A 20,327-nucleotide genomic window follows, 5' to 3' on the forward strand; every position below is an offset into this window, starting at 1 on the left:
AATAAAAAGATTGATTGAAAAATTTTAATGGATTTCAGTTCACTGCTTCATAGTAATGATGCATTCTGCACAAGAATCCTTACATAATTCAATGTTGTTTTTACTCATTCATAGAGAGATCTGCTTTGCCCAAAAATATGAATTTCTATTTGATTTTAGGACTTGCATCAATCAACCTAATTGGTGTACATAATGATTAAGTTACTGGACTAGTACTCAAAGAAATGAACTTCTAATCCAGACATCAAATTCTATCTCAATATTGGGCATATGCAATTAAGCAATTAAATAAATGAAGAATGCATTACACAGAAAGATGCCAGTGATATCACGATGATCCCACCCACCATAAACTATGGATAATGGTGAACCCAAGTGCAGAATAAGGTCAGAGTCAGACTGGAAACAGACAGAATAACACAAACAAAATCCAAAGGTGAAATCGCAAACAGTAATACCTGAAAGGGAACTCCTATGATTGAGTACTGAGTGTTCAGCACGAGGCCTTTAAGTACAGACATTCCATGAAATGTGGATGGCAATAATTGGCAGTCTGAGTTTTAAGGGGGCAGTGGCAGCTAAGCATAATCTGGGGAATCGTAGTGCCAAAACTTGGATGCCGGCCGCTGTTCAGTCGGGACCATGACAGATAACAATTTCACCTCTTTAATGAAATTTGAGGATGAAATCGTGTTGCTCTTTCCCAGGTCCAGTGACATCAAGGCACTTTTCATCATCAGAAAACATAGAACATAGAGAATTACAGCACAGTCAGCCCACAATTTTGAACCGACCCTTTGACTTACTCTTAGATCATTCTGACCCTTCACTCTCAAACAGCCCTCCATTTTTCTATCATCCATGTACCCGTCTAAGTTTCTTAAATGTTCCTTATGTATCTGCCTATACCACCACCCCTACTGGGGTGTACCACACATCAACCACTCGCTGTATAAAAAGTATGTACCTTTGGCACTCCCCATATACTTTCCTCCAATCACCTTAATATTATATTGCTTTGTATTAGCATTCCTGCCCTGGGAAGACAAGTCCCTGGCTGTGAAAATAGCTGGCAGAAAGAATCACAACCTTGAAACGCTACGACTTCATAATGTCACATCACTCACTGGCGGTCTTAAATTAAATCCACTGTAAACAGTGTAACTCCGCCATGAGCGGTCACAAGGCTGCCTGTGAAAGGAGGAGGGCTGGGTATGGGGCTAGCTACCCCATCCAGTTAACCCCATGCAAATATCTAATCAGCCAATCATGAGGCAGCAACTCAATGCATAAAAGCATGCAGACATGTTCAGTCGTTGTTCAGAACAAACATCAGAATGGGGACGAAATGTAATCTAAGTGACTTTGACTGTGGAGTGATTGTTGGTGCCAGACAGGGTGGTTTGAGTATCTCAGAAGCTGCTGATCTTCTGGCACTTTCATGCCTGTGGCCATCAAACTTTACAACTCCTCCCTTGGAGGGTCAGGCACCCAGAGCCAATAGGCTGGTCCTGGACTTATTTCATAATTTACTGGCATAATTTACATATTACTATTTAACTATTTATGGTTCTATTACTATTCATTATTTATGGTGCAACTGTAACAAAAACCAATTTCCCCCGGGATCAATAAAGTATGACTATGACTATGATAACGGACTCTAGAGTTTACAGAGAATGGTGAGACTAACAAAAATGTATGCAGTGAGCTGCAGTTCTTTGGGTAGAAATGCCTTATTATTGAGAGAGGTCAGAGGAGGATGGCCAGACTGGTTCAAGCTGGCAGGAAGGTGACAGTTACTCAAATAACCACATGTTACAATAGTGGTGTGCAGAAGAGCATCTCTGAATGCACAACACGTCAAACATTGAAGTGTATCGGCTACAACAGCAGAAGGCCACGAATGGACAATTAGTGGCTACTTTAATTGGTCCAGGAGGTATACCTCGACCATATCTCTCCTCAGTCTTCTATGTTCTAAAGTCCCAACTTAACCAATCTTTCCTCTTAATAAATCATTTCCAATGATGACAACATCCTCATAACAATTCCTACATTTTGAATCTCACCTTAAGTGTACTGTGAGTTTAAAGGAAAGAATGAAAGGGCCAAGTTGAAAAAGTGTTAATGACCATGGTATCAAAAGATTTAGATCAGAAAAAGAAAGGAGAGAGAAGCAAAATGGAGGAGAATTTTTTAACTGGAACACATCAGGTTTCAATGGGACATTATAAAAATGTAGAGGAGATTTACCAGGATGCTGCCTAGATTACAAAGCATGTCTTATGAGGATAGGTTGAGCGAGTGAGGGTTTTTCTCTTTGGAGTAAGGGAGGATGAGGAGCGACTTGCTAGAGGTGTTCAAGATGATAAGGGGCATAGATAGAGTGGCTAACCAGAGACTTTTACTCAGGGCAGAAATGAATAATGCAAGGAGGCTTAATTTTTAGATGATTGGAGGGAAGTATAGGAGGGATGTCAGAGTTTTTACAAAGAGAGTGATGGGTGCATGGACAATTTCAATCCAGCTAATTTTCAATTAATGAATCTGTTCTTAATCACTACTAGTAAGCTAACGGAAGAAGTTGACAACAGCATTAGCAATTTGCTACAACAACGAACAATACAGCACAGTACAGGCCATTCAGTCCACAATGTTGTGCCAAATCTTTAAACTAGTCCACATCAGTCTAACCTTTCCCTCTCCCATAGCCCTCCATTTTTCTTTCATCCATGTGCCATGTCTCTTAAATGTCCCTAATGTATCTGCCTCTATCACCAGCCCTGCCAATACATTCCATGTGCCTACCACTCTTTGTGTAAAAAATTGCCTCCTTATTCTTTGTACCAAACACCTGAATGGATTAGCCATTTGCACCTAGGGAAAAAGTCCCTGGCTGTCCACTCTATCTATACCTCTTATCATTGTGCACTCCACATTCAAATCACCTCTCATCCTCCTTCACTCAAAAGAGAAAAGCCTTAGCTCACTCAATTCTTCCTGATAAATCATGCCCTCTAATGCAGGCAGCATCCTCATAAATATCTTCTGCACCCTCTCTAAAGCTTCCACATTCTTCCTATAATGAGATGACCAAAATTGAATACAATACTCCAAGTCACAAACCAGAGAAAATCTACAGATGCTGGAAATGCAAGCAACACACAAAAAATGCTGGAGGAACTCAGCAGGCCAGACAACATCTATGGAAAAGAGTAGAGCTGAGAAGATGAGGAGGAGTCAGAGTAACTAACTTTTTTACCCTGACCTCATTTTTTTCCTGTAATCCTAGTGAAGCATCTTGGCCTGAAATATCGACTGTTTACTTTTTCCCATAGATGCTGCCTGGCCTGCTGAGTTCCTCCAGCATTTTATCTGTTAAAATGAATGTCGCTTCTCAGGCCAGTTTTGCATCCTGTCAATGTCCCATTATAGCCTATGACAACCTTCTACATTATGCACAACACTACCCAACTTGGTTGATAGCTAAATATTTTTTCTTTTCTTGTTATATTCCAATGTTTCCATCAAGGCAAGTGTGACACCCTGGGAAAGGTTTCACTGCTAATGTGATGGTCTTTCTGTAGAAGCAGTGTTTGGGTTATGGTTAGAGATAACGGGTGCTTTGGAATGTGAGGTGTCCAATGAAGGGAGAGTGTTTTCGTGTTGTGCACCTGACACCGGTGTGAGCGGGGTCTTTTGTTCAGCGGGAGATGAAGGGAGAAAACGCCAGAGAGAAGAGGTTGTAGGACTCAACCCGGAGTGGGGCCATGATTTGACGAAGCCCGGGGAGATCGAAGGAGGATTGGTGAAGGGGAAACCGTGAGCTCCAACTTGTGCACATTAGACTGTTTCATTAAAATGGGCCTTTTCTTTTTTTTGCTTTTTCTTTACTAATCCTTTAGTCAAATTAAGAATTATAAAGCTAAATCGTTTAATTGTATGCGTGTACCATCTGTTATTTCGTGGTACTTATTTGTAACAGGGTAACAAATCACACAGCATCCACACAAACAGGGGGATTCAGGTGGGCTCACACCTCAATCTCACACGTTTGGTGGGGCCGGAGATTGTCTTCCCTAGACTTACATAGACGACAGAACCAGAGTGTTTCACAAGCATTAAAACTTCACTTCTCCATGATGTCAACATCATAAAGTGCAGACATATTTTTCCAGATAAATAATAAATTTTGCCCAATACTTTAAGAAATATTTAGTTGCAATATATTCCTTCAGTTCACGATCTCTATGTGTTTAATAATTTCTTTTACATACTTCATAATATACTTACTTTTGTCAAGTAAATAATGTATTAATGAATTAATTTAACTTACTACATTAAATAATTCCACCATGGATGGTCCCAAACCCGGTTATGGAAGGAGGAGGGTTAGTCATGGGTCTAGCAACCGCATCCCGTAAAAACCCAGAGCTACAGTAACACCAACAGAAGCGCCAAAGAAATCATCCCTGGGAGGAGAAAGATCTTCGATGGGTTATTCCCAGGGACAACTTGAAAGACTAGCCCAGGACAGAGGACTTATGCAAGCTGCTATCAGTTGTCTATGCCCCAAACAGGGTGATTGGCTTCAGTAAAAGTAAGTAAATGCCCTATTAAGTAGGTTCAGCAGAATCATCAAGGAATTATTTTTAGAGAGATTAGCATGAATTGACCGTTTGTTCATTATGTGATGTGTTGTATGCATGGGCAATCATGGTCTTTCCATGACCATGATTGTTCTTGGCAATTTTTTTTCTACAGAAGTGGTTGTCATTGTCTTCTTCTGGGCAGTGCCTTTACAAGATGGGTGACCCTAGCCTTCATCAATACTCTTCAGAGATTGTTTGCCTGGCGTTACTGGTCGCATAACCAGATATGATATGCACCAGCTGCTCATATGACCATCTCCCACCTACTCCCGTGGCTTCACCTGACCTGATCGGGGTTGGCGGGGGGGGGGGGGGTTGCTAAGCAGGTGCTACACCTTGCCCGAGGGTGACCTGCAAGCGGGATGACAATGGGATGTCAGGCTGGTGTCCCCACAGAGTTTCCGCTTGCCATCATTCAGCTGACCATTCAAACATGAAAAATTCCTCCTTGCTCTGCTAACAGGCACATACAAGGATAAAACCAAGACCAAGGGATATTGCACCCTTCTCTGATATGTCTGAATCAGGGCTTCCCAATCTTTTTAATGTCATGGACCCCTACCAATAACCAAGGGGTCTGTGGACCCCAGATTGGGAACTCCTTGTCTGGAGACACAATCTCAAAAAACCAAAGTCAAATAAATCACACTTCTTCACATTCTGATGTCTGTTATGAACAACAACTAAACCCCTTGACCATGTCTGCATGCTTCTGTGCATTGAGTTGCTGCCACATGATTAGCTGATTAGATATTTGTGTTAATGAACAGGTGTACCTAATAAAGTGGCCACTGAACATATATCACCATATACTACCCTGGGGTTTATACTTTTGTAGACATTCACAGTAGGACAAAGAAATACAGCAGAATCAATGATAGCTATACACAAAGACTGACAATCAATGAGCAAAAGACAACTGTGCAAACGCAGAAGAAGATGATAGGTAGATAGATAGGTAGATTAAAAAAAACCACTGAGGACATGAGTTCCAGGGTCCTTGAAAGTGAGTCCATCGGTTGTGGAGTCAGTTCCATGTTGAGGTGAATGAAGTTATGCATGTTGGTTCAGGAGCCTGGTCGAAGGGTAATAATTGTTCCTGAACCTGGTGGTGTGGAACCATAGGCTCCTTCCTGATGATTGAAGGGTGATACCTGTTCCTGAACCTGTTGATGTGGGATCATAAGTCCCCTTCCTGTTGGTTGAAGGGTGATAACTGCTCTTGAACCTGGTGACATGGGACCACCAGCAAGAAGACAGCATATACAAAAGAAAAGGTCACTCTAAGTTCACAGAAAGAAATGAGCATATTATTTACCTGTAGTCCTCTCCATAAGATACCCAAACCTTCTGACCATTTTCGAGAGAGAGTGGATTTCTTATTTCATGTCCCTTTTCATCAAACAATCGAGTAGGACTGAGGTTAAGACCTGACGAATAGCATCCTGGTGAGTACTTGAGCTTTTGGCAAATTATTTGAAGAAGCTGTTGTGGAACCGTAGGAAAAAAAGACGAGGTGAAAAGCTGTGACAGATCTTGCACAATTGTAAATCTAACACACATTAATGAATGCTTGGGGAGTGTGAAATGTTTGAATTGTTTATCTTGTTAGAAACCGAAGGGAGCACAGGATTTTTACCAGCAGGGGGTGCAACAGTATAACCACTGGCTCTGACCCCTGCTCCCGTGCTATTCACAGACATAGAACTGCTTGGTTGCCTGCATCCTCCTTGTTTCCTGAGGTCTGACCCTATCCAGCGCAGATTTCCTTCAAAACCAGTAGGCATATGCCAGACGTAATTGAGGAATGGAAATGTTCAACCGCTCAAATAAAGGATGGGGGATGATCGACTATGAGGGGGAGACACCACCACTGACTCCCTAAGTTTGCCTGCTGCAACAGTTTGATTGTCCTTAAAAGTACTAGAATCTACCTAAGTGCTTGAAACAGAACTCCCACAAAGGTTGGAAAAAAATCTTTCGGAACATAGAATCCGGAATCAGAATCAGATTTAACATCACTGGCTTATGCAGTGAAATTTGCTGTTATGCAGCAGTTCAATGCAATACATAGTCATAAAAACTATAAATTACAATGAGTATATATTAGAAAATAAATTAAATAAGTACTGCAAAAAGAGAGGTGAAAAATTACTGAGGAAGTGTTCATGGGTCCATTGTCCATTTGGAAATCCGATGGCAGAGAGGAAGAAGCTGTTCCTGAAACGCTGAGTGTGTGTCTTCAGGCTCCTGTACCTCTTCCTTGATGGTAGCAATGAGACGAGGGCATAGAACAGTATAGCACTGTTAAAAACCCTCAGCCCACAATGTTGCGCTTACCATTAACCTATGCTAAGACTCTTCACACCCACAAAGCCCTCCATTTTTCTATCATCCATGTGCAATATAAGCGTTTCCTAAATGCCCCTAATGTGTCTGCCTCTCCCAGCAGGATATTCCACACGCTCACCATTCTCCATGTTAAAACACTTACCTCACTGGCCGCTTGCTTGACACTCTCACTGACCTCTGAGTGAAAAAAATTCCCCCTCAAGTTCCCTTTAAACACTTCACCTTTCACCCTTAACCCACGACCTTTTGTTCTAGTCTCACCCAACCTCAGAGGAAAATGCCTGCTTGCATTTGCCCTGTCTATACCCCTCATAATCTCTATCAAATCTCTCCTCATTCTCCTACACTCAAGGGAATAAAGTCCTAACCTGTTGAACTCAGCCTATAACTCACCTGTAACTCAGGTCCTCAGTACAGGGCGAGTAGGAAGACTTCACTTTCCTTTCACTGCTGGGATTCCGGGAGAAAACAAGAGAGAACTACTTTGGAGGAACTCAGCAGGTCAGGCAGCACCAATGGAAATGAATAGATAGTAGACAGTTCAAACTTCTCGGTCCAACGTGTCGACTGTTTATTTGTTTCCATAGATGCTGCCTGACCTGTTGAGTTCCTCCAGCATTTTGTGAGTATTTCTCTAGATTTCCAGCATCTGAAGGATCTCTTGTGTTTATGAGAACAATTCTTAACAGATTTTGGGTGCCTACAGATAGAACATAGAACATAGAATAGTACAGTACAGTACAGGCCCTTCGGCCCACAATGTTGTGCCGAACCTCAAACCCTGCCTCCCATGTAAGCCCCCACCTTAAGTTCCTCCATATACCTGTCTAGTAGGCTCTTAAACTTCACTAGTGTATCTGCCTCCACCACTGACTCAGGCAGTGCTTTCCACGCACCAACCACTCTCTGAGTAAAAAACCTTCCTCTAATATACCCCTTGAACTTCCCACCCCTTACCTTAAAGCCATGTCCTCTTGTATTGAGCAGTGGTGCCCTGGGGAAGAGGCACTGGCTATCCACTCTATCTATTTCTCATATTTTCTTGTACACCTCTATCATGTCTCCTCTCATCTTCCTTCTCTTCAAAGAGTAAAGCCCTAGCTCCCTTAATCTCTGATTATAATGCATACTTTCTAAACCAGGCAGCATCCTGGTAAAGTTATGGAGCGTTAATTACTAAAAGCAACAGCAGGTCAATTATTTGGTGTCTTCCTTTGCTATACTTTTCTTATAAATAATAATATTAATAAAAGAATAATACTATTCTTTTGCACTTCTGGTCAGATGCTAATTGCATTTCATTGGCATTGTATCTGTACTCGGCACAATGACAATGAAGTTGAATCTAATCTAATCTTATAATGGTATTGACACGAAATGTCAAAGAAAGAAAGAGAGAAACAAAACAACTTCAAAATGTATTAATTCTCATTGAGACCTATCTAATATTGAAAGGCCTAGATAGAGTGGATGTTTCCTATGGTAGGGGAATCTAGAACCAGAGGGCACAGCCTCAAAATAGAAGGTCATCCCTTTTGAACAGAGATGAGGAAGAATTTCTTTAGCCAGATGCTGTGGAGGCCAAGTCATGGGGTATATTTAAAATGGAGGTTGATAGGTTCTTGATTATTAAGAGTGTCTAAGAATACGTGGAGAAGGCAGGAGAATGGGGTTGAGAGGGATAATAAATCAGCCATCATGGAATGGCAGAGCAATGTCTTAGGGTGTTAGCAACTACGCAAGAAAGACAAAGTATCATCCAAAAGTCTTCCCTTCATATAAAAACACTCATATGTAGTGGATGTAAGAGGCAATGGTAGGTTTCCAAGCAATGTATCTGAATAATTCAGTCTTAAAACTGCTTTTCCATTTTCTCATTTCTTAACAAATGAAAACTGTAAGTTGTTGCTCTAAAAATCTTAATAGGACTTTAACAATAATCGAACACTCTACAATTATTTATCAAGACAGCATTTCTGGTAGATGTCAAAGAATTGGTCATTTTGCCAGGAGACGTAGAGGAGGCTTTTCAACAAAACTTTGAAGATGATTTAGTGACAAGCAATAATTTTAATAAAATACAAACCATGGGGGGCGGGGCACAAAATAAGAGAGAACTAATACTAAACACAACAGGCAATGAGTTAACTGGAGGCTAGGAACAACTGGCTAAGTCCAGCTGGTTTGGTGAGTTAACAAGGACTGTGCCTGTGTTTAAATAGGTTGCAGGTGTTGCGTTAGAAATGAGTGGCAAGTGACTCCTATTAGTTGAGTGGAGGCTGTAAGGTGCCTGCATGTGCAGACCTAACAAATTTAAATGTGGTGACATTGACAGAATAGATAATATGTGTTTCTTATTATTTCACAAGGATCTGGCCTGTGTGAGCTCTTGAAGATTTCTGTGGAATATTGTAAATTGGTAAATTGGTTTATTATTATCATCACATCTACTGAGATACAGTGAAGAACCCGTCATGCACACCATCCATACAGATCAATTCATTACCTAGTGCATTGAGGTAGTACAATGTAAAACAACAACGGATTGCAGAATAGAGTGTAACAGTACAGGTAAAGTGTAATACTCCAACCTGATGGCATGAATATTGATTTTTCCCTCCCCTCTTCTTTTATTCCCCACTCTGGTCGCTTACATCTCTCGTCTGCCTGTCACCTCCCCCGAGTCCCCTCCACCTTCCCTTTCCCCTATGGTCCACTCTCGTCTCCTATCAGATCTCTTCCTCTCCGGCCCTTCACCTTTCCCACCTACCAGGCTTTACCTATCACCTTCTAGTTATCCTCCTTCCCATCACCCCACCTTTTTAATGCTGGTATCTTCCCTCTTCCTTTCCAGTCCTGAAATGCCGATTGTTTATTCATTTCCATAGATGCTGCCTGACCTGCTGAGATCCCCCAGCGGTTTCTGTGTTGCTCCGGATTTCCAGCATTTGCAGACTTTCTCATGCTTATGAAAGTATAATACAGGTAGGCAATAAGGTGCAAGGCCACAATGAGGTAGAGGGTAAGGTTAAGAGTCCATCTTATCACACTGCATTCATTAGTCTTAATACAATGAGATAGAATAGTCTTTGCGCCTGGTGCTATGTGTTTTCAGATTTTCTTAACTTCTGCCTGCTGGAAGAGGGAGAAGAGCGAATGTGCGTGGGGTGGGTGGTGTCTTTGATCATTCTGGCCGCTTTACTGAGGCAGTGAGAAGTGTGGGTAGAGGTCATGGATGGGAGGTTGTTGGCTGTGATATTCTGAGCTGTGTCCACAACTTCCTGCAGTTTCCTGTGGTCACAGGCAGAGCAGTTACCATACAAAGCAGTGATGCATCTGGAGAGGGTGCTTTCTATGGTGCATCGATATAAATTAGTAAGAGTCAAAGGGGACATTCCAAAATTCTTTACCCTCCTGGGGAAATAGAGGCACTGGTGAGTTTTCTTGCCCATGGCATCAATGTACATAGAACATAGAATATTACAGCACAGTACAGGCCCTTCGGCCCACAATGTGGTGCCGACCCTCAAACCCTGCCTCCCATATAACCCCCCACCTTAAATTCCTCCATATACTTGTCTAGTAGTCTCTTAAATTTCACTAGTGTATCTGCCTCCACCACTGACTCAGGCAGTGCATTCCACGCACCAACCACTCTCTGAGTAAAAAACCTTCCTCTAGTATCCCCCTTGAACTTCCCACCCCTTACCTTAAAGCCATGTCCTCTTGTATTGAGCAGTGGTGCCTTGGGGAAGAGGCGCTGGCTGTCCACTCTATCTATTCCTCTTATTATCTTGTACACCTCTATTATGTCTCCTCTCATCCTCCTTCTCTCCAAAGAGTAAAGCCCTAGCTCCCTACAATGTAGTAGATTGGTGACAATCAAACAAACTGCGGTGGTGGACAATCAGATAACAAAAGTGGATAAACGATTCTTTGCAAAGAGAACAATTTTAAAGTAGTTGGAACATTAGTCTTCTAGCAAATTACTGCGTGCAAATGGGCTAATTGCACAATTACCATGTTTCCTGAACTATGAGTTCAGATCAAGATCTGTATTCCTTGTTTTATTTTATTTAACCAACACAACTGCCATTATTGCAATACTTTTATTTAGTAAAAGGTACCTTACCTGATCCATCATGAATTTGTTATTGCCAGAACCTTTTTCAATTGTTTTCATTTTAATAAACATGGAAATCTCTCCAGTGTCCCAGCCATTTCGATACACCTAGAAAGCAAACCAAAAACAGATGTTATTGTCTGCATCTCAGTTAAATAAACTACTTTAGCCTGTCATTTTGTGGAGTGTCTTTTTATATGATAAGGTACCACTAAAATTCAAATGATATACTTCTCACTATCTGTCACGATGTGCGCTGGCAATTTCAGAACCTAAGTGCAGAGGGAAGGTAGACTTCAATGTAGAGACAGCAACCAGTGTTTAGTCATAAGAATTCCAACAGAGTGGCTCGGCTGATCAACACCACGTCATAACATTCTCAAAACTAGGACCCCGCAATCAGGGCTAACCAGGCGTCCACTTAAATAATACAAGTAACAGGGAATCCCCAAGCTTATCAAAATAAACTTACCAAGTTTAAATGAAAGCATCAGGAAACCACATTGCAAAGAGCAAGTCACTCAAGAAAAACACAATGAAATCTAGAAGGTTAATGACTCTCATTAAACAATTAAACAACTCAGGTGCTCTAAAAACCTGAGAGCCCAAAGCTCTCCAGTGCTCCACACAGGCCTGAAGAACTCATTACACTATCATTCACCTCAAATATTTAAATTATATTAATCACTATAATGATATCACCTTCAATTATTGTACATTTTTCATCTAGAACACAGAATATTACAGCATAGTACAGGCCCTTTGGCTCATGAAGTTGTGCCCACCTTTTACCCTACTCTAATTTCAGTCTAACATTTCCCTCCTACATAGGCCTCCATTTTCTATCTTCCAAGTATCTTTCAATGAGTCATTTAAATGTTCCTAATACAGTATATCTGCTTCTACCTCCTCCCCTGCTGCTGCCATCAGGTGGAAGATACAAGTATCTCAGGACTCACTCCACCAGGTTCAAAAATAGTTACTGGCCCTCAACCATTAGACTCTTGAACAAAAGAAGATAAGTACACTCATCTATTGAGATGTTCCCACAACAAATTATCTCACTTTAAGGACGCTTTATCTTATTATTTCATGCTCTCTTTATTTATTGTTATTTATTTATATTTGCATTTGGACAGTTTGTTGTCTTCTATGCTCTACTTGATCTTTCGTTGATCCCGTTTACAGTTACTATTCCGTAGATCCGCAGAGTATGCCCGCAGGAAAAAGTATCTCTTGGAGGTATGTGGTGACATATTTGTACTCTGATAATAAAATTTAACTTGAACTTTGAACTGTGAACATGCGTCCACCACTCTCTGAGTAAGACACTTACCTCTGACATCCCCTCCCCCATACTTTCCTTCAATCACCTTCAAATTATGCCCCTTCATATTAGTCTTTCTGCCCTGGGAAAAAAGTCTCTGGCTGTCCATTTCATCTATGCTTCTTATCATCTTGTACATCTCTAAACAGTCATCTCTCATCCCCCTTCACTCCAAATGATAAAGCCCTAGCTTGCTCAACCTACCCTCCTCAGCCCTCTGTCAGATTGTAACGGCCAGAGAAATACTCTTCAGAAGTATTTTTGTTTTTAGGGAACAACAGCAGCCAATGTATGCACTGTGGGTTCCCACAACATCTGTAAGGTTATATGGAGATACCCCATACAAAATGCTGGAGGAACTCATGATGAAGGGTCTCGGCCTGAAATGTCGACTGTTTATTTCCTTTCCATAGATCCTGCCTGACCTGTTCACCTCCAGCATTTTGAGTGTGTTACTCTGGATTTCCAGCATCTGCAGAATCTCTTGTCTTAAATGCAGATAATTTGTTTCAGTAATTTTGATTGAAGATTGAATCTTGAAAGGGTAGACAATGCTTCATTATAAATCTAACACTTAAGAATAGTGCTCGAGAAAATTTAGAACTAACTGGTAATACCTCTTGTAGATAGGTTATTCGTTAGCCTGTAGGTCTCTGATCTTATCTCTTTCAATAGATTTTCATTCAATAAATGAACCATATTTTTATTTGTGGAGGCAAGGTCGCAAAGCAGTTAGCACAATTGCTTTACATTGCCAGCGATCGCCAGGCGGGGCTCGATTCCTGTGGCTGTTTGTAAGGAGTTTGTGCAGTATGTAGGCCCCGTGACGACGTGGGTTTCCACCCACAGTCTAATCACTTATGGTTAAGGTTAGGGTAAGTGAGTTGTGGGCATGCTATGTTGGTGCTGGAAATGTGGCGAATTCTTGAGGGGCCAGCCCCAGCACAATCCTCACTGATTTGATTTGACGCAAATGATGCATTTCACAGTATGTTTCGATGTATGAATGACAAATAAAGCTAATCTTTCTCTAGTTGACAACGTCATGGCAAATGGAGCTGAAGTGGATGAGCAGCGTTGACGGTGAAACAGGCTCAGGTTACTCTGTGACTTCCTTCTCTCTAATTTGGAACAACATACAAAAACCTGGAGAAAGTAAGAGCCAAGCAGCATCTACAGAGGGAAACGGACAGTAATCATTTCAGGACAAGACTCTTCAACCAGATCTGATTTCATGCTTCCAGATGGGTTTGAAATGAGGCCCTTCATGAATCCGGTCAACAGTCCATTTCTCTCCATAGACCTGCTGAATTCCTCCAGCATCATGTGTTGTTCCCAATTCCAGCATCTGTAGTTTCTTATGTGTCCGCTCTACAATTTACCTTCCCGTGATGAGTTGGAGAATGATCTGCTTTATTAGGTGAAGAATATTGTAATGCTAAATAGAACATAGAACATCATAGCACAGTGATCTGGGTTCAATTCCCACTATCTGTGTGCGTGAATAAGCTGCGATATAAACCTAACAGTGTGATCTTCCAACCTGAATGGGCAGTGTTGAGCTGCCAAAGTATTCATTGAAGTTGGGCATGAAATAGGATCTTGCATCCAGAGTCAGAATCACGTTTATTATCACCGGCATGTAAGGTGAAATTTGTGAACTTGTCATGAAATTCATTGTTTTGCGGCAGCAGAATTGTGCAATACATAAATTTACTCCAAATTACAAGAAGAATATATAAAAAATAAGTAAGTAGTGCAAAAAGAGGGAAAAATAGTGAGATAGCATTCATGGGTTCATGAAATCGCTTGGTGGAAGGGGCCTGTATTCAGTGGAATTTTGAAGAATCGGGGAGAGGGGGGAAATCACATTGAAACCTACCGAATGTTGAAAGGACTAGATAGGGTGGATGTGGAGAGGATGTTTCCTATGGTGGGGGTATCCAGAACTAGAGGGCACAGCCTCAAAATTGAGGGGTGACAGAGATAAAGAGGAATCTGTGGAATGCTCTGCCACAGATAGAGATGCTCTGCAATGGAGGCCAAGTCTGTGTCTTTATTTAAGACGGAAGTTGATAGTTTCCTGATTGGTCAGGGCATCAAAGGATGTGGTGAGAAGGTAGGTGTATGGGGTTAAGTGGGATCCGGAGTCAGCCATGATGAAATGGCAGAGCCAGCTCAATGGGCTGAATGGCCTAATTTTGCTCCTATGTCTTATAGTCTAAGAAGCTGTTACTAAATCATTGAGTGTGTGCTTTAGGCTCCTGTACCTCCTCCCAGATGATAGCAGTGAGAAGAGGGAATGTCCTGGATGGTGAAGGTCCTTCATGAAGGATACCATCTTCCTGAGGCATCGCCTTTTAAAGATGTCCTCAATGGTGGTGAGACGCTGGGATTGATGGGGTGGGTGGTGTCTTCAGGACAAAAATCAGTGCAGTGCTTGACCACAGTAATTGTACATTATAAACCATCCAACAAATTTTAAACCCTGTTGAGAACTTATTTATCTTTTCTGGGGATAGCATGTTGATCCTTGGGCATGCTGTCAGGATGTCACGGTAGTATAATGGTTAGTGAGACATTATTACAGCTCGGGGCATTCCAGAGTTTGGAGTTCTACTCCGGCAGCATCTATAAAGAATTTTTACGCTTTTCCCCTATGTGCATAGGTTTCCTCTGGGTACTCTGGTTTCCTCCCACAGTCCAAAGACATACCAGTTCACAGGTTAATTGGTCATTGTAAATTGTCCTGTCATTAGGCTAGTGTGAGTTGGGTGAATGGTGTTGCTCATTGAGTTGGAAGAGCCTGTTCAAAGCTGTATCTGTAAATAAAATCTAAATAAATAAATTCTTTTCACCTTTTTCACTCTGGCATAGTGGCTGCTTTTTCATGAACACAGGAGATTCTGCAGGTGCTGGAAATACAGAGCAACACACACAAAATGCTGAAGGAAATCAGCAAATCAGGCACCAATTATGAAAAAGAATAAACAGTCCACATTTCGTGCCGAACACTTCACCAGGAGAAATGCTTCCATTTATGTTCTGATGAAGGGTCTCAGCCCAAAACATCAACTGTTTTCTCATTTCCATAGATGCTGCCTGACCTGCTGAGTTCCTCCAGAATTTTGTGATGCTGGCAGTTTTAGCTGCTTTTGAACTCCGTTGTTACCCATGTCTTCGTTAATTGACTGCGTGCTATAGCTAATTTACCATGGGTTAATGAGTTATCAACCCTCGCATTGTTCAGTGAGCACTGAGTCTAAATAACCACTTAGCTACATAAAGTAATTCAGCTATCTATCCACAAGTGGCGGCTTGACCTAGTTGGTAGTGCTTGTCTCTGTCAGAAGGTCATGGGTTCAAGCCCCAATGCACTTTTGTCTCTTCAATAAAGCGAGGCATTTCAATGCAGTAAGAAGATACTTCAGCATTCTCTGAGGCATTATTCCTCAGGCACCTGCTTGGGTAGATCAGTTGTGCATAATTTTTTCTGTAGAGCAAGATACATAATCCGAAACACTTCCAAATATCACCATTAAAATATGTGTTATTCAAGCTGCATAACCAGATGCTGATCATTTTAGACCATAAGGCATTGGAGCAGAATTAGGCCATTTAGCCCATTGAGTCCGCTTCGCCATTCCTTAAATTCCATAAATTGACTGATTTATTTTCAACCCCATTCTCCTGCCTTCCCCCAATAACCTTTGTTGCCCTGACTAATCAAGAACCTATCAAACCCAGCTTTAAAAATACCCAGTAACTTGGCCTCCACAGCCATCTGTGGCAATGAATTCCACAGAATCACCACCATCTGGCTAAAGAAGTTCCTTCTCATCTCTGTTCTAAATGGATGTCCTTTTAATCTGAGGCTGTGTTCTCTGATCCTAGACTCTCCCTCTATAGGAAACATCCTCTTCAATTAAACACCAACTGTACTGTTTTCCATAGATGCTGCCTGGCCTGTTGAGTTCTTCCAGCATTTTGTATGTGTTGCTTGGATTTCCAGCACCTGCAGATTTTTTCTTGATTGTGGTTTGATTTTTATACATTAACCCTTCCATTCCTGGGAGCACTCTCATGAACCTCTTCTGGACTCTCATTATTTTAACCATATTTAAACGTATAAGTGGTACAGTAGGGACAGCTGTTTCTCTACACCCTTATCATTCCATTCACCATTACTCCACCAGCATTCAGTCCTACGACATTGCCTCACTTCCTCATCTCCTCACCTGATGATGGATCTCAGCCTGATGTTTATTCCTCTCCTGACCTTCTGAGTTCTGCCAGCATTTTGAGGGTGTTGCTCTGGATTTCCGGCATCTGCGTTTATGATGTGCAACTATACTTGACAGGTATTGGTTATAATAGACTGTGGAATCTTGTATGTTAAAGAGATTAGCTTTATTTGTCATATATACATTGAAGTATTGAAACACACAGTGAAATGCGTCATTGACATCAACGACCAACACAAGCCAAGAATGTGCTTGGGGCAGCCAAAAGAGTCAAAATGCTTTTTGTATAGTAGGGGAATTATACATTATGGGGAGAAGGCAGGTAGGTGGAGATGAGTCCATGGTCAGATCAGCCATGATCTTATTGAATCACAGAGCAGGTTCGAAGGGCCAGATGGACTACTCCTGCTCCTATTTCTTATGTTCTTGATCACAGATCAGCAACTCTAAATTGTATGTCTTTGGAACGTGAGAGGAAACAAGAGCACCTGGGGGAAATACATAAGGTCACAGGGAGAAGGTAAAACTCTATACCAACAGCAGTGGGAACTGAACCCTGCTCAATGATCGTTGGCACTGTAATATTATTACTCTAAGAACTATACCATTGTGTCACTGTTACACAGATAGACGGAACGACCAAGTTTTTGGCAGACCAAGCTGATGACGTTTCTGCAGCAGTTGATGAATGCCTCATTGAATATCTTCGGAAACGGTCGATAGCAGCACCAGCCTAACCGACATCAAGGACATATATTCAGAAAGGTGCCGGTAAGGGGCCAGTCACACCATGAAGGATCCCACCCATCCTGCACAAGGACTGTTTGTCCCACTCCCATCAGAGAGGAGACTACGTAGCATCCACACCAGGACAATCAGTCTCAAAACCAACCTGACAAGCAGTAAAACTGATAAACACCTTACCAACCCACCCCTCCACACCCCCAACCACCACTACTTTATCATGTCCTGTTAGAGTCACCTTATGTACAGACACTGCTGTGCCTAGTGTCACTTAATGGACATACCATCAATCTGTGTATGTAAGCTATTATGTATTTATATTTATTGTATTTTTTTATTTTTGTGTTCCTTATCTAATTGTGTTTTTTGAGGCTGCATCAGATCCGGAGTAACAATTACTTCATTCTCCTTTACATTTGTGAACTGGAAATGACATTAGGCCATTTTGAATCTTGAATAAACTCCAGTGAAGCAGCCGCTTAGGACAAACCTTTACAAGGCCCACTACATCACTTCCAGGACCTTTTTAACAAAAGGTGACATTTTAAACAAATTCAAAGCCGAATTTAATCCAGAAGGGATTAGTAATGCGATATTTTCCACTGGGTGACATGCAGAGAGGAAGGAGCATCACTTTAGACTAGTAATGACAACTGATCACTATTTGTATGTTTGTTTTGCATTCAAAGCACATTACAATGAACCTTCTCTGAGTCAGTGCTCACAACTCCAAAGGACACAGAAAATTTAATCCTCAGTAATTCACAGCCGAAAGGACAATTAAATAACTCGTGTCGCAGAACTGAAACTGTCAGACCATCAAAAAGAAAAAAATGATTAGCGTTATTTGTCACATGTACATCAATACATTGAATGTATATTCCCCACCCCCCCACTATTCCCCACTCTGACCTTTTACCTCTTCTCACCTGCCTATCACTTCCCCCTGGGTCCCATCCCCCTTCCCTTTCTCCAATGGTGCACTCTCCTCTCCTATCAGATTCCTTCTCGCCGGCCCTTTCACCTTTCCACCCACCTGGCTTCACCTATCACCTTCTAGCGATCCTCCTCTCCCTGCCCCCACCTTTTTACTCTAACATCTTTCCCCTTCCTTTCCAGTCCTGAAGAAGGGTCTCGGCCAAAATGTCAACTGTTTCTTCCTCTCCCAGATGCTGCCTGGCCTGCTGAGTTCCTCCAGCATTTTGTGTGTGCTGCTTTGATTTCCAGCATCTGCAGACTTTCTCGTGTTTTCACATTGAAACGCACTGTTTCACGTCCAAGAACTGTGTTGAGGGCAGCCCACAAAAGCCACCACAATTTACTAACCCTAACCCGTACGTCTTTGGGATTTGAGGGGAATCCAGACCATCAGGAGGAAACCCATGTAATTACAGGGAGAACGTACAAACTTCTTCTACAAACCGAGGTGGAATTGAACCCGATTAATGATCGCTGGTGATGTCATAGTGTTACACTACCAATTATTGAAATTAAATAATCATTCAAACTCAATAAAGGGACAAAAATAATTAGGAAACTGGTAAATTGGTTTATTATTGTCACATATACTGAGGGAGTGAAAAAAAACTTTGTTTTGCAAGCCATCCATTCAGATGCAGCTTGAGGTCCTTTGGAAATAGAATTTAATTGCAGATATTAACACTTGACCAAGTTCAGCAAAATTAACAGCATCAGAACTAAATATATTAAAAATGATCCGATGCAACTAATTGCCACAACAAAAGCAGAATCAATTTATTTTTCAAATTGGTCATGGTAAATAGTCCTGTGCTCAGTCTAGGGTTAAATAGCTGGGTTGTAGGGTAGCACGACTGGTTGAACTGAAAGGGCCTGTTTTCTGCTATATTTCTAAATAAGTAAATAGATTGTTCATTCAATTAATTGTTAGCAGGCTATTAGATTATAAACACGAGAAAGTATGCAAATGCTGGAAATCCAAGGTGACACACACAAAATGCTGGAGGAGCTCAGTCAGTCAGGCAGCATCTATGGAAATGAATAAACAGTCGATGTTTTGGGCTGAGACCCTTCTTCAGGACCAAAAAGAAAGGGAAAAGGCAAGGAGGATAACTGGAACGTGATAGGTGAAGCTAGGTGTGTTGGAAGATAAAGGACTGGAGAGGAAGGAATCTAATAGGAGATGAGAGTGGACCATAGGAGAAAGGGAAGGAGAAGGGGACCCAGGAGAGGTGAGAGGCCAGAGACGAGTATAGAAGAAGAAGGCGGAGGAGGGAAAATTTTTTTACCGGAAGGAGAAATCAATATTCATGCTATCAGGTTGGAGGCTACACAAACAGAATATAAAGTGTTACTCTCCACCCTGAGGATGGCCTCATCATGGCACAAGAGGTGGCCGAAGACCAATTAGATTAGATTTGATTGGATTAAATTATATTAGATTAGATTAGATTATTATCATGATGCAATGAAATCCTATTTTTCTGCATAGTAATAATAAATACAATAAAAGATACAGTGAACATTGTAAAACAGCAGAACAGTGCAAAGGGGTCAATGTATTCTGAAGTAGTGTAAAAAAATAATCAAATAGCAATAATGGAATAACAATGTCAGGTAGAGGGTGGGAATATGGTTTATCTCGTACTTCAGAGATTTATGGGATTTTGCTTTATTCAAAATGATCTGCTGTATTTGCCTAACTATAATGATTATTCTACCGGAGATCCTGAGTAATGAGATGTATTGTGAGCAGTTTTGGGCCCCTTATCCAAGAAAGGATGTGTTAAAACTGGAGAGGTTTCAAAGGAGGCTCACGAAAATAATTCCAGGATTGAAAGGCTTGTCATATGAGGAGCTCTTGGCCTGTACTCACTGGAATTCAGAAGAATGAGGAGGATCTC

The 20,327-nt window shown here is 41.5% G+C and overlaps 1 protein-coding gene across 1 annotated transcript in view; it reads right to left on the reverse strand.

Moving 5' to 3' along the window:
- Positions 1–20,327, reverse strand: part of LOC134353570 (doublecortin domain-containing protein 1-like) — a 610,678-nt gene that overhangs the window by 357,402 nt on the left and 232,949 nt on the right. The window contains exons 12-13 of the mRNA XM_063061626.1: positions 11,140–11,238; positions 5,974–6,140 (exon numbers count right to left, since the gene is read on the reverse strand). Coding sequence (XP_062917696.1) covers positions 5,974–6,140; positions 11,140–11,238 — 266 coding nt within the window. The remainder of the gene's footprint in view (positions 1–5,973; positions 6,141–11,139; positions 11,239–20,327) is intronic.

This window comes from Mobula hypostoma, chromosome 11 (genome assembly GCF_963921235.1).
Source record: "Mobula hypostoma chromosome 11, sMobHyp1.1, whole genome shotgun sequence".
NCBI classification, from domain to species: Eukaryota; Metazoa; Chordata; class Chondrichthyes; order Myliobatiformes; family Myliobatidae; genus Mobula; species Mobula hypostoma.